The sequence below is a fragment of the Salvia hispanica genome, chromosome 1 (genome assembly GCF_029641045.1).
Source record: "Salvia hispanica isolate PSC_SH4W2 chromosome 1, Shi_PSC_v1, whole genome shotgun sequence".
Classification (NCBI taxonomy): Eukaryota; Viridiplantae; Streptophyta; class Magnoliopsida; order Lamiales; family Lamiaceae; genus Salvia; species Salvia hispanica.
In genome coordinates, this window is record NC_142692.1 from 38,012,710 (window position 1) to 38,026,282 (window position 13,573).

General features: G+C 39.3%; 3 protein-coding genes and 1 pseudogene across 4 annotated transcripts; 3 read left to right on the plus strand and 1 right to left on the minus strand.

The window, feature by feature from the left end:
• Positions 1 to 571: 571 nt before the first annotated feature.
• Positions 572 to 3,004, plus strand: LOC125220764 (uncharacterized). The gene is made up of 3 exons (XM_048122906.2): positions 572 to 1,327; positions 2,275 to 2,811; positions 2,909 to 3,004. Exons 1-3 carry the CDS (start codon positions 572 to 574, stop codon positions 3,002 to 3,004), a joined length of 1,389 nt encoding a protein of 462 aa, XP_047978863.1.
• A 2,393-nt stretch (positions 3,005 to 5,397) lies between these two features.
• LOC125220762 (uncharacterized) lies at positions 5,398 to 6,977 on the plus strand. Its single transcript, XM_048122905.2, has 2 exons — positions 5,398 to 6,687; positions 6,770 to 6,977. The coding sequence occupies exons 1-2, from the start codon at positions 5,398 to 5,400 to the stop codon at positions 6,863 to 6,865; spliced, it is 1,386 nt and encodes a 461-aa protein (XP_047978862.1). The 3' UTR covers positions 6,866 to 6,977.
• A 994-nt stretch (positions 6,978 to 7,971) lies between these two features.
• Positions 7,972 to 10,480, plus strand: LOC125221699 (ADP/ATP translocase 1, mitochondrial-like; annotated as a pseudogene). Its single transcript, XR_016134625.1, has 3 exons — positions 7,972 to 8,700; positions 8,794 to 9,317; positions 9,420 to 10,480. The product of XR_016134625.1 is annotated as an ADP/ATP translocase 1, mitochondrial-like (transcript).
• Positions 10,481 to 10,545: 65 nt separating this feature from the next.
• LOC125221697 (uncharacterized) lies at positions 10,546 to 13,178 on the minus strand. Its single transcript, XM_089063057.1, has one exon. It carries the CDS (start codon positions 13,079 to 13,081, stop codon positions 10,832 to 10,834), a length of 2,250 nt encoding a protein of 749 aa, XP_088919183.1. The 5' UTR covers positions 13,082 to 13,178; the 3' UTR covers positions 10,546 to 10,831.
• Positions 13,179 to 13,573: the final 395 nt, after the last annotated feature.

Sequence of the window (13,573 nt, forward strand, 5' to 3'; positions counted from 1 at the left end):
GATAAAAAATAGTTAAAAATGTGAAATGGTAAATTAAGAGAGAGAATAATATAGAGAAGAGTCTTATCTACATTATTGTGTCTCTTACTTTACCATTACTCCACTTTAACTATTTTTTATTATTTTTACAAAAAGATGGCAGAAAAGTGAATGGGACTGCTAAAACGGGATGGAGGGAATATTATTTACCAAATTAATTATCACACACATAATAGTTGTCCAGTACAAATGTCACGGTATTATTTATTCACGAAAATTATAAATCTCGCAATACTTCAAACCCTACTTTTGCTTTATGGTGACATTTAATTTGAATATGAACTGTAACAATTGTTATATTAGATTATTCTTTTTTCCATGAGCATTAGATCACATATTACTATAAATTGATTGGGATAAAATTGGTAATAAATTTGATAAAATCTCAAAAATTAGGAATATAATCACTGCGGACATTGCATTACATAATAGTAAAACCACTCTAAAAATAAGTGGAAACAGGGTATGAAAATTAAATAGATGTATTAAATATCAGCCAAAGCTCTATAATCTAAATTCAAATCAAGAAAATATGAGTGGTTTGTTAGCAAGGTTCAGCTTGTGGAAAAGCCTTGTACTCATAGGCCTGTTTCTGAATTTGATAGTCAACATTGAAAACCCCCGACTCTTGTTACCGTCCCAATCCCAAGTGTCGTCATCCATTGCCAGCGACGACCACAACCGCACGAATCTGAGCCACATTGCCTTTGGCATGATGGGGTCGGTGAAAACATGGCCCAATAGGCGGGGCTACCTGGAGGCATGGTGGCGGCCTAATAAAACCCGCGGCTACGTCTTCCTAGACAAGGCCCCACCCCCGGAGCTCCTCCCGTGGCCGTCCAAGGCCCCTCCATACAGGGTGGTGGACGACCTCTCAGGGCTCTTCCGGGTCACGAAGCCCCGGTTAGAGCTGATGCCACGGATGGTGCACGGGATCCTGGAGTTAATGCGGGAGGAGCGGGAAGGGGTGAGGTGGGTGGTGATGGGAGACGACGACACGGTGGTGTTCTTGGACAACATAGTGGATGTACTGGCGGAGTTGGATCATAACAAGTACTACTATCTGGGGTGGCACTCGGATAGCGTGGCGGCGAACTTGTGGTTCTCGTTCAACCAGGCGTTCGGGGGCGGAGGGATCGTGATGAGCTACCCGTTGGCAAGGGCGCTGGTGGCGGACATGGATGGATGTCTTCTCAGGTATGCAGACAGCACTTCGGCAGATTTGATCACCATGACTTGCATTGCAGATGTTGGAGTCAACCTCACACCTCATAAAGGAATTCACCAGGTTAGGCTTCACTTTAAACATTCTATTTCATGCTTTTAAGACAATACTTGTGTTGTGGATAAAATTTAAAAACTAGGTCAATCTAGTATGTTCATATACTGGAACCAATTATAAAAAACTAATTTAGATTAGTAAGTGTTTAAAATAAAAAGATTTTAGTATAGCTGTTTTACAAATTGGTGGTTGTTTATATGATTATGAAAATTTAAGTCCGATTTAAATAGATTATTTTCAATTTTGGAGAGCTTATAGTGATGTAACATATTTTGAGGTGTTTAAGAGCTTTACAAGAATTTATAATCTATTTGAAGGTGATTATATTATTATAAGCTTGGCCAAATAATCTTTAAAAAACACAAGCGAAACGTACAAACCGATTTACTTTTGAGTGATAATAAACAATTTGGAATATCACTAAAAGTTGTGCAGTTTCTTTAAAAGTTGGCAACTGGAGTATAATGTGAACATTTACTATCTATTTATTTTTTTTCTTTTCTCCTTCATAGGTTTCATTATTACACGAAACTAGCATGTATTATTCTATTCATGGGAAATCTATTATTACTCTCTCTTTTAACTTTTGAAATACATGCATCTTGAACTAAAGATCGCGAGGGTAACAATGTTTAATTTGATATTTATGTGAAAAATAAATTAAAATTAAAATTTTAAGTTTCTAAAGTAGTGTAATTGCATTATAGCAAGTTAATATAGGGGTTGTTTGAATGTCATGTTTACTCTTTACCGGAGCATTTTGTTCAATAGATGTCTTTTCTCAAATGTTCATTCCTGTGAATGTATATTGACCGGTCTATATAGTGCCAAGATTACACCATATCACATGATTATTTGTAGTAATTTATTCCTAAACAAATCACATTTTGGTTAATTTATCTTACTATTACCTTGTCTAACGAAGCGAACGTGATATTAAATAAATTTTACAGGTTGATTTACAAGGAGACTTCTCAGGTTATCTCTCAGCCCATCCCAAAGTCCATCTCATGACTTTCCATCACTTGGACGCAATGGATCCAATATTCCCATCCATGGATCACAACCAATCCACGCGCCACCTCTTCAAGGCCGCGGACGTGGACCAGTCCCGATTGCTTCAGCAGACCATATGCTACCACAAGAAAACCAACTGGTCTGTGTCGATATCATGGGGCTATTCTGCACAAATATACGAGAGAATAATGCCGCGGAGCTACCTGGAAATACCCATAGAAACGTTCACGCCGTGGGCAAAAGGGCGCGGGCCCCCCTTCTACATGTTCAACACACGCCCAAGGTCCGAGGATCCTTGCGAAAAGCCTCATTTCTTCTTCCTACAATCCGTTTCCAACGCCTCTAGTCACATCCTTACGACCTATACACGTGCCAGCCCTCGGGGGTTGCCAGCTTGCATCTCCGCTGGCAACCACTCTGCTGATTCATTAACTACTATTCAAGTTATTTCGCCGCCAAAAAAGCGTATCCAGGTGAATACACACACACAAATAGGTTTTCACGTGATTCAGATAATTGATAAACCCTTCAACCTTAAAACTAACTTTTAATTTCTTCTTCGTTTTGCAGATTGATAGATGTGAATGTTGTGATATTGTTCGGATGGACGGTGTGAAAGTAGAAGTCGGACTTAGGGAGTGCAAAATAGATGAGACCATGGCTTAATTTTGCTCTAAAAGTGAGAGAATTATTGTCTTTAGATGAGGTGCCATGCATGATGCTCAAAATTTAAAATCTTTTTTTAGTATTGCATGTGTTATATTATTGTAAACGTTTATCAGTATTTACTTTCCAAGAGATAACTATGAAATATAAATAATATCATTATAAATTAATTTAAACGAAATTATTAGTAATATCATTATATAAAAATTGTAAACAAAATAACTACAGTGTGAATAACACAACTAAAACATAACAAACCTGAAATAATCGATAACAAAGTATAAAAATTTGGAGTGCTCTGATTCATAATTCATAAATGGGGACATTTGAAACATCGATCATTTGATTAAGCTCTAAGAAGAAAAAATGAATCCACTTACACCACCTAGAACAAAATATTCAATTATAATAGTTGCAATATTAATTTAATGCTCAAATAAATATAACATAATAATAAAAAATAATATTAGAATCAGTGGAAACTAAAAAAACTCAAGAACTACTTTCTATTATAAAATTATATGTTGTAAGTAAATAGATTTTAAATCAATATTAGACCAATTCAAATTAAGAGCATCCGTGGCTGTCGTTCTTGCCGACGGACGCCGTCCGTGCCAGCGGCAAGGCGACCGCTGTCCGCCGCTGCGCGATGTCCATCTGTGCCAACGGCAGGGCAGTGCTCTTAAATAAGAGCACGTCCATGCCGCTGAGCAGGCTTACATGGCGGCACGTGATTGGCCAACGGCATAGCCGTTGGAAATTTTCTTTTCTTTTTTAAAAAAAAAATCAAAACTAATTAAAAAATTTGTTTTTAAAGAAAAAAAATATTTTCCCACTTCCCAATAGATTATATCCGTTTTCTACACACTTTTAATTTATTTTTCAATTCTTTCCCCCAAAATTCACATTTTCATCTATAAATACCCCAACTTTAATTATGTAATTTTTAAGTTTTAGGATTTTAATTATGTATTTTTATTGTTTTCGATTTTAATTATGTAATGTTTATTTTTTAAGATTTAATTATGTAATTTTTATATTTTAATATATTTTTATATTGTAGAAATGTTTTTAGTAATTGAAGTATTTAAATTGAATAATAGAATGGTGGGACCTTAACATATGACTATTTTGTTATATACAACACACTTAATAACAACAAAATTTAAAAAATTGGCATGCAATAAATAATAAAAAAAGAATACTAAATGATTTAGATAATACTAAAGTAACAAAATTAAATAAGAAAAATTGAGAATATAAACAAATATTATTGTATACAACAAAAATCATTATGTAGAAAACTAACTTCATATTAAATCAATATCGATGGAGAGTCAAGTGAATACCTAAAATCGTATATTTATAGTAGAAAATAAGAGTCTCTTTCAAAACCTTTCAATTCCTCCATTTATTTATAATAAAAATAAAAAGAATTGACATCCTACAATCAAAACCTGTAAATATGAAGGAAAAAAAACGTTAAAAAAACTGTAATTATATAATTTTATTGATTGGTGGGTGAAGACTTTGTAGGGGACACACATTATTTCTTATACTAAGATAGAACTTAATATTTGTATTTTCTTTTCTTCTATTTCTAGAGACAATCTCTTTGGAAGTATTAGATTTGGTTTAATCATAAGCCAGGTGCACTTTTAATGCATATTACAGATAGTATATTTGCTTCCATGATCGATATGTTTATATTTGAAATTATGAATTGTATAGTTCCAGTGTTTAATTCACTACTTTTAGAATTAGTGTAGTGAAATATATTCTTTGGCGTTTTCCCTCAACGTGACTTAGATGCCTTTAAATGGAGATTGATTTATAGTTATACCAAAATCAAAAACTGCAACAAATTGTCATGGTAAAAATTCAAGATAGGAAATAAGTAACGGACTAACGGAAAAGAATGATGGACATTTATTTTTTTTGATATCAAATTGAGCGCACATATAATTATTAAAGTATGATGATGAGCATTAAATTCACGAACTCGAAAAAAACATGTACTATTAATTACCATCACCGTATATAGTACTCCCACGTACAAAATATGTCAATATTATTTATTCATGAAATTTATAAATCTCGCAATACTTCAAACCCTACTTTTGCTTTATATATGAACTGTAAGAATTGTTAGATTATTATTTTATCCATAAACATTAGTTCGTTTTTCCATAAACATTAGATCACATATTACTATAAATTGATTGGGATGAAATTGGTAATAAATTTGATAAAATCTCAAAAATTAGGAATATAATGCGTTACATAACAGTAAAACCACTCTTAAAATAATTCGAAACAGGGTATGAAAATTAAATAGGTGTACTATATTAAATAGCAGCCAATGCTCTATAATCCAAATTGAAAAAGAAAATATGGGTGGTTTGTTAGCAAGGTTGACCTTGTGGAAAAGCCTTGTAGTCATAGGCCTGTTTTTGAATTTGGTAGTCAACATTGAAAACCCCCAACTCTTGTTTAAGAGACGGGGGCAGTCCCAACCGTCATCCATTGTCAATGACAACCACAGCAGCAACCGCACGAATCTGAGCCACATAGCCTTTGGCATGATTGGGTCGGTGAAAACATGGCCCCAACGGCGGGGGTATCTGGAGGCGTGGTGGCGGCCAAATAAAACCCGCGGCTACGTGTTCCTAGACGAGGCCCCGCCCCCAGAGCTCCTTCCGTGGCCATCCACAGCCCCTCCCTACAGGGTTGCGGACGACCTCTCTGGGTTGTTCCGGGCGATAACGGACCCCAGGGTGGCCCAGATGGTGCACGGGATCCTGGAGCTGGTGCGGGAGGAGGGGGACGGGGTGAGGTGGGTGGTGATGGGAGACGACGACACGGTGGTGTTCTTGGACAACATAGTGGATGTACTGGCGGATTTGGATCATAACAAGTACTACTATCTGGGGTGGCATTCGGAGACTATGATGTCGAACTATTGGTTGTCGTTCGAGCAGGCGTTCGGGGGAGGAGGGACGGTGATGAGCTACCCATTGGCGAGGGCGGTGGCGGCGGACATGGATGGGTGCCTTGCTAGGTATGCGGACGGGTATTGGTCGGATTTGATAACCATGAGGTGCATTGCAGATGTTGGAGTGAACCTCACACCTCATAAAGGGCTTCACCAGGTTGATTTACTAGGAGACTTCTCCGGTTATCTCTCGGCCCATCCCAAAGTCCATCTCGTGACTCTCCATCACTTTTGCACAATGGATCCACTATTCCCTTCCATGGATCGCATCCAATCCACGCGCCACCTCTTCAAGGCGGGGGACGTGGACCAGTCCCGCTTGCTTCAACAGACCATCTGCTACCACAAGAAAACCAATTGGTCTGTGTCGATATCATGGGGCTATTCCGCACAAATATACGAGGGAATAATGCCGCGGAGCTACCTGCAAATTCCCATAGAAACGTTCACGCCGTTGGCAAAAGGGCGCGGGCCCCCCTTCTACATGTTCAACACACGCCCAAGGTCCGAGGATCCTTGCGAAAAGCCTCATTTCTTCTTCCTACAATCCGTTTCCAACGCCTCTCCTCAAATCCTTACAACCTATACACGTGCCACCCCTCGGGGCTTGCCACCTTGCAACCACTCTGTCTCTGCTGATTCTATTACTACTATTCAAGTTACTTCGCCGCCAATAAAGCGTATCCAGGTGAATTCAGATTTATTCATTTAAACCACACTTTAACCTCTATAAACTAGGAGGAGTAACTTTTAACTTCTTCGTTTTGCAGATTGATAGATGTGAATGTTGTGATATTGTTCGGATGGACCGTGTGAAACTGGAAGTCGGATTTAGGGAATGCAACATTGATGAGATCATAGCTTAATTTTGCACTAATTAAAGTGAGACAATTTAGATGAGACGCCATGATGCCAAAAATGTATTCTCTTTTTTTAGTACTACTTGTAAACGTTTACCAGCATTTACTTTTGAGAATTAGCCACATACTAATAAATAGCATTTCATTCCATAAGTAGAGAAATGAACATATTTAGAGATTATGTTTATTTAATCATTAAGCACATGATTTGTATGATTTGAGCTACTTTTTCTTGATTCATATATACATTCAAAGTGTAGGATTGGAAAAGTGAGGGGAAAATAACTCAATCATGTATTTTATCGCTTATAGGTATAGAAAATAAATCTACTTTTAAGGATAACTCTTAGTCTCTTACTATATTAAATATTCCCTCCGTCCAAAAAAAAAATAAAGCACAATTACCATTTTTGGCCGTCCACAAAAAATAGAGCACAATCATTTATAAAAAGTTTTCAACAAATACCAGTCATACGTATCATTCCACTAACACTACTTTTCACTTACTTTTTCTCTTTATCTCTTACTACCTCCGTCCCTCAAATTTTTGACACAGTTTACCATTTCGGTCCGTCCCTGAAAGTTTGACACATTTCACATTTTACCATTTTGGTAGTGGACCTCATATTCCACTAACTCATTCCTACTCACATTTTATTATAAAACCAATACTTTAAAAGTAGGACCCACATCCCACTAACTTTTCAACACACTTTTCAACACACTTTTCATTACATTTCTTAAAACCCAGGCCGGGTCAAACTGTGTCAAAATTTGGAGAACGGAGGTAGTACTTTTTTCCCTTCTCTATTACTTTACCAATTCTACATTAAAAACACGTGTCATACACAAATTACTCTATCTTTTGTGGACGGGGGAGTAGTAATTATACATTTGTCCCTTAGAAAATCGAAAGTTGGACAAAAAAATAATAATTGAATGAAGTGATGTTAATAATTTAGTAGATTTATGTTTTAACAACAAAACATAGATACTTTCCAGAAAAGGAAAAAAGAAAAAGAGAGGGAAAGCAAGCTCACACCTCTCTGTGTTGAATAGCGTCACAAATTGCTAGGTCAAGGCGGAACGCAAAGGTATTACACTCTTTGATTATCTGAATTCATCAGATTGATTTCTGCAACTTGCTTGTTTTTGGAATTGCACTTTAATATCTATCGATCTGCCTCATACTTTTACCTTTTGTCTAATGTATTGGGTGCTTGCAGCTTTCTTTGTTATTTTCCTTGACTGTTGCTTTCCTTTCTTCTATTGAAATCAAATTCTAGATCTGATGGATGTAGATGCAAATCGTGCTGCTTTTTTTCATTTTTCCGATGATGAGTTGTCTTGTGATGCTAGTCATAGTAGTTCATGTGTTGTTGAATTCATCAAGTTCTTCTTATGTTTTGAATTTATTCGATTGATTCGGAAGTTTTAGTTTCACTTTTATACTACATTATGAGAATTCTGGTCCTATTGCTTGGATGATTCCCATTTACAACAAAATGTAAGATACTCTTTTTCTGCATAATTTTGGCCTCGTCTTGTTTACATATAATGATCTCTGTGTACGCTGCCAAGTATCTTTTTACTCTTGTGTAACTATGAATCTCATAATCATTTGTATATATGTTTTTGCTTCACTTGAACTCTTGAAGTGGAAATGAATGCTGAGTGAAGTCAGGCTTTTATGTTTTCTTCGTAGTTTACCCTCTTAATGGCCAGACTCTTTGAACCAAATGCTATCATACTCCAAATTTTAACAGTGCTGCGATATTCTATGTACTGGTGTCTCCAGAATCAGTTTACGCTATTGAACAAATAATCTCTCCATATATTTTGTGAGCACTACTCTGTTGCTTGCTTTTTCATTCTGGCTCTTCCCATAGCTATTTAATATTGTAGTCTGGTGGCTTATTTTCTTATTTTCACAGAAAGAAATGACTATGGATCAGCCACATTACCCCACCACTGCTCAGAAGGTGGCTGGGCAGCTTTTCAGATCAACCCCCACTCAGCGTTTTGGAGCATTTGGTGGTCAGCCTCGGCCATCTTTATATGAGTCACAGTATAAATATGGGAACTACAGTAACGCTGGATTGACATATCCTTCTCAAATGACTTGCGACCTTTCTGTAGTCAAGTATTCTGTCTCCCCGGTTTTTGCACAAGCCCCTGCAGAGAAAGGATTTGCGGGCTTCGCTATTGATTTTCTCATGGGTGGAGTCTCTGCTGCGGTGTCTAAAACAGCTGCTGCGCGGTGTCTAAAACAGCTGCTGCTCCTATTGAGCGTGTGAAACTTTTGATACAAAACCAGGATGAGATGCTTAAGACTGGTAGATTGTCTAAACCATATGGAGGCATCGGTGAATGTTTCTCGAGAACAATCAAAGAAGAAGGATTTGGTTCTTTGTGGAGAGGGAACACTGCTAATGTGATCCGTTACTTCCCAACCCAGGCAAGTTATATGAATTTTATTTTCTGGTGACACGCTTTTTCACTATGTTTCCTTTCCCCCTAAAGTGTAAATGCTCAATAAAATCTTTTGAATTGTTTGCAGGCCTTGAATTTTGCATTCAAGGATTACTTCAAGAGGCTTTTCAACTTTAAGAAAGATAGAGATGGTTACTGGAAATGGTTTGCTGGGAACCTGGCTTCAGGTGGTTCAGCTGGTGCTTCTCTCTCCTCTTTGTTTACCCTCTGGACTATGCTCGTACTAGATTAGCAAATGACGCCAAGGCAGCAAAGAAGGGTGGAGAGAGGCAGTTCAATGGCTTGATTGATGTCTACAGGGAGACTTTGGCGTCTGATGGCATTGCTGGACTGTATCGTGGATTCAACATATCATGTGTCGGAATCATTGTTTACCGTGGTCTCTACTTTGGAATGTACGCATTCTTTGAAGCCAGTTCTTCTCACTGGCACACTTCAGGAATCTTTAACTCTAAATTTATAAATCTTCATCTTCATTTGAATATATTCGATTGTACTGACATAACTGTCTATGAAATAATTTGCTGGTTTCAGGATAGTTTCTTTGCTAGCTTTGCCCTGGGTTGGCTGATCACAAACGGTGCTGGTCTTGCATCGTACCCTATTGATACCGTTCGCAGACGTATGATGATGACATCTGGTGAAACAGTAAAATACAAAAGCTCGTTGGATGCTTTCTCTCAGATCTTGAAGAATGAGGGTGCCAAATCTCTGTTCAAGGGTGCAGGAGCAAACATTCTGAGAGCCATTGCTGGTGCTGGTGTGCTTGCTGGCTACGATAAGTTGCAGTTACTTGTCCTCGGAAAGAAATATGGCTCTGGTGGGGCTTAAACATGCTTATAATGGTGACGATGATGATGATGGTGGAGATGAGGGCTTGGGTTATTCACCAATTACAAACGGTTTTATACAGTTCTGAATAATTTGCCGGTGGGGGTTGTATGTATATCCCCAAAGCCATCTTACTTTTTCTTATTCAAGATTTGATGTTAGTAAACTTGCATATGATGGCTGACGCAAGTGTCAATGCAGCTGAGTGCCTGAATTAGTTGATTTTGAGGTATGTAGTTTTCTTACTGTACAAATTGCATTTTCGTTCAATGTGCTATTATATTTCATTCTGATGCAGTGATTCTAGTATTGAAATTAAGTATTTTAAAGAGTAAAGCATAACATAAATAATTCAAGTATCGTTCAAAATAAATAACTTTCCATTAATATATAAAGTACATGAAGAAACATAAAATACATTGAAGATCAAAGAGAGAGATTGGCATGCATGGATCATTTGACTCTTTTTTGGTCCGCAACTCCTTCTTGGCAAGATGCTGAGCATTATGGGTAATAGAAGAGAGTAAAGAACTTATTTTTTAACAGTACTTATGATGAAGTGAACAAACAAAGAACTAGGGTTTATTTAATGCAATCTTGATGGTTTTGTTGGATAAATAATCAGATGGTGGGTGTAGGGTGGGGTGATTAGTAGTGATACGGTGGAGGTGGTGATGTGTAAAGATATGCTGGTGGTGGTGGTGGTGGTGACTTGTAAACATATAGAGGAGGTGGTGGTGACTTGTATTTGTAGGGTGGGGGTGGGGGTGACTCGTACTTATAGGGTGGCGGTGGTGGAGACTTGTACAGGTAAGGTGGAGGTGGTGGTGACTCGTATTTGTAAGGTGGAGGTGGAGGTGATTCATATTTATAAGGTGGTGGTGGTGGAGATTTGTAGATATATGGAGGGGGTGGTGGTGATTCATATTTATAAGGAGGGGGCGGTGGAGATTTGTATATGTATGGTGGAGGTGGGGGAGACTCGTATTTGTACGGTGGTGGTGGTGGGGATTTGTAGACATAGGGAGGAGGTGGTGGTGATTCATATTTGTAAGGAGGTGGTGGCGGTGACTCATATTTGTAAGGTGGAGGCGGAGGGGATTCATACTTGTAAGGCGGTGGTGGAGGAGACTTGTAAATATATGGAGGAGGTGGCGGCGACTCATACTTGTAGGGTGGAGGTGGAGGTGATTCATATTTATAAGGAGGTGGTGGTGGGGATTTGTAAAGATATGGAGGAGGCGGTGGTGACTCATACTTGTAAGGTGGTGGTGGTGGTGACTTGTAGACATAAGGAGGAGGTGGTGGTGATTCATACTTGTAAGGTGGAGGCGGAGGTGACTCATACTTGTAAGGGGGTGGTGGTGGAGACTTGTAGACATAAGGAGGTGGTGGTGGTGACTCATACTTGTAAGGGGGCGGTGGTGGAGACTTGTAGACATAAGGAGGTGGTGGTGGCGACTCATACTTGTAAGGTGGGGGCGGAGGTGACTCATACTTGTAAGGGGGTAGTGGTGGAGACTTGTAGACATAAGGAGGTGGTGGTGGTGACTCGTACTTGTAAGGTGGGGGCGGAGGTGATTCATATTTGTAAGGGGGTGGTGGTGGAGACTTGTAGACATAAGGTGGGGGCGGTGGTGACTCGTACTTGTAAGGTGGGGGCGGAGGTGATTCATATTTGTAAGGGGGTGGTGGTGGCGACTCGTACTTGTAAGGAGGTGGTGGTGGTGACTCATACTTGTAAGGTGGTGGTGGTGGTGACTCATACTTGTACGGTGGTGGTGGAGGAGACTTGTAAACATATGGAGGAGGAGGTGGTGACTCATATTTGTATGGTGGGGGTGGGGGTGATTCGTATTTGTAAGGCGGAGGTGGAGGCGACTCATACTTGTAAGGTGGTGGTGGTGGTGACTCATACTTGTACGGTGGGGGTGGAGGTGATTCATACTTGTAAGGTGGTGGTGGTGGGGACTTGTAAACATAAGGAGGTGGTGGTGGTGATTCATATTTGTAGGGTGGTGGTGGAGGGGATTCATACTTGTAAGGTGGTGGTGGTGGAGACTTATACTTGTAGGGTGGAGGCGGAGGTGATTCATATTTATAAGGCGGTGGTGGAGGAGACTTGTAAATATATGGAGGAGGTGGAGGTGACTCGTACTTGTATGGTGGGGGTGGAGGTGATTTGTAAACATATGGAGGAGGTGGTGGTGACTCATATTTGTATGGTGGAGGTGGTGGTGATTTGTAAACATACGGAGGAGGAGGCGGTGATTTGTATTTGTACGGCGGTGGTGGAGGTGACTCATACTTGTAAGGTGGTGGTGGAGGTGACTCATACTTGTAAGGGGGTGGTGGTGGTGACTTGTATTTGTACGGCGGTGGTGGAGGTGACTCATACTTGTAAGGGGGGGGTGGTGGTGACTTGTATTTGTATGGTGGTGGTGGTGGTGACTCATACTTGTAAGGTGGTGGTGGAGGTGACTCGTACTTGTAAGGAGGTGGTGGTGGTGATTTGTATTTGTAAGGTGGAGGTGGAGGTGACTCATATTTGTAAGGCGGCGGCGGTGGGGATTTGTATTTGTATGGCGGTGGAGGAGGAGATTCATATTTGTAAGGCGGAGGTGGAGGCGACTTGTACTTGTAAGGTGGTGGTGGTGGTGACTCGTATTTGTAAGGTGGTGGTGGTGGTGATTTATATTTGTATGGCGGTGGCGGAGGGGATTCATACTTGTAAGGTGGCGGCGGTGGTGAGCTGTAAACATAAGGAATATATGGTGGGGAGTAATACAGGTCGGGCTTCCAATATCCCCACGGTGGGAGGTCAGGATTCGCCGCGACAGCGAAGGCGGAGACGAGAGCCATGAAAACCCACATTCGGGGTTCCATGAAGCTCGCCATGGCTGAGCGAAGAACGGACTATGTAGTTGTGCAGTTGGATCACCACTTCAAATTTCTTTTTGATGTTCTGGTTTTCCTTACTGCAACTATAACATGATATATAGCCAATTTATTAGAATGAGTCTGCAAAATGTACATCAAATTGCATTTGTTTTATTACGTTTGGTGGTTGCTTAGATAGGATTGTAGGTAAAGAACTAGTCATTTAATTAGAAACTGTTAATATGCCTATATCTTCAACGATGGAAATAGTTTTGTAATGGCAAGATAATTTGTTTTCGTTCTTGATATCGACTAGGTTAATTGGAATGACTTATTCTTCTCTGACTATTGTTATGAATCTGATGTCAAAACTCGTCGAAAAAGACATGCAAACAACAAAAAATTTGAATAGATCATAGAGACAAAGATGATAGTGGCTTCCATGATAAATTAAGATTATTTTATTAATGTATGTGGGAAATGGTCTAGCATTATGTTCGCAAAAACTCA

What these genes read in the sequence shown, in the direction of transcription:
- LOC125220764 (XM_048122906.2), top strand. Translation starts at nt 572, where the DNA reads ATGAGTGGTTTGTTAGCAAGGTTCAGCTTGTGGAAAAGCCTTGTACTC. An exon ending in CTCATAAAGGAATTCACCAG is followed by an intron (nt 1,328 to 2,274) that starts GTTAGGCTTCAC and finishes TAAATTTTACAG; the next exon opens with GTTGATTTACAAGGAGACTT. An exon ending in CGCCAAAAAAGCGTATCCAG is followed by an intron (nt 2,812 to 2,908) that starts GTGAATACACAC and finishes TTCGTTTTGCAG; the next exon opens with ATTGATAGATGTGAATGTTG.
- LOC125220762 (XM_048122905.2), top strand. Translation starts at nt 5,398, where the DNA reads ATGGGTGGTTTGTTAGCAAGGTTGACCTTGTGGAAAAGCCTTGTAGTC. An exon ending in CGCCAATAAAGCGTATCCAG is followed by an intron (nt 6,688 to 6,769) that starts GTGAATTCAGAT and finishes TTCGTTTTGCAG; the next exon opens with ATTGATAGATGTGAATGTTG.
- LOC125221697 (XM_089063057.1), bottom strand. Translation starts at nt 13,081, where the DNA reads ATGGCGAGCTTCATGGAACCCCGAATGTGGGTTTTCATGGCTCTCGTC.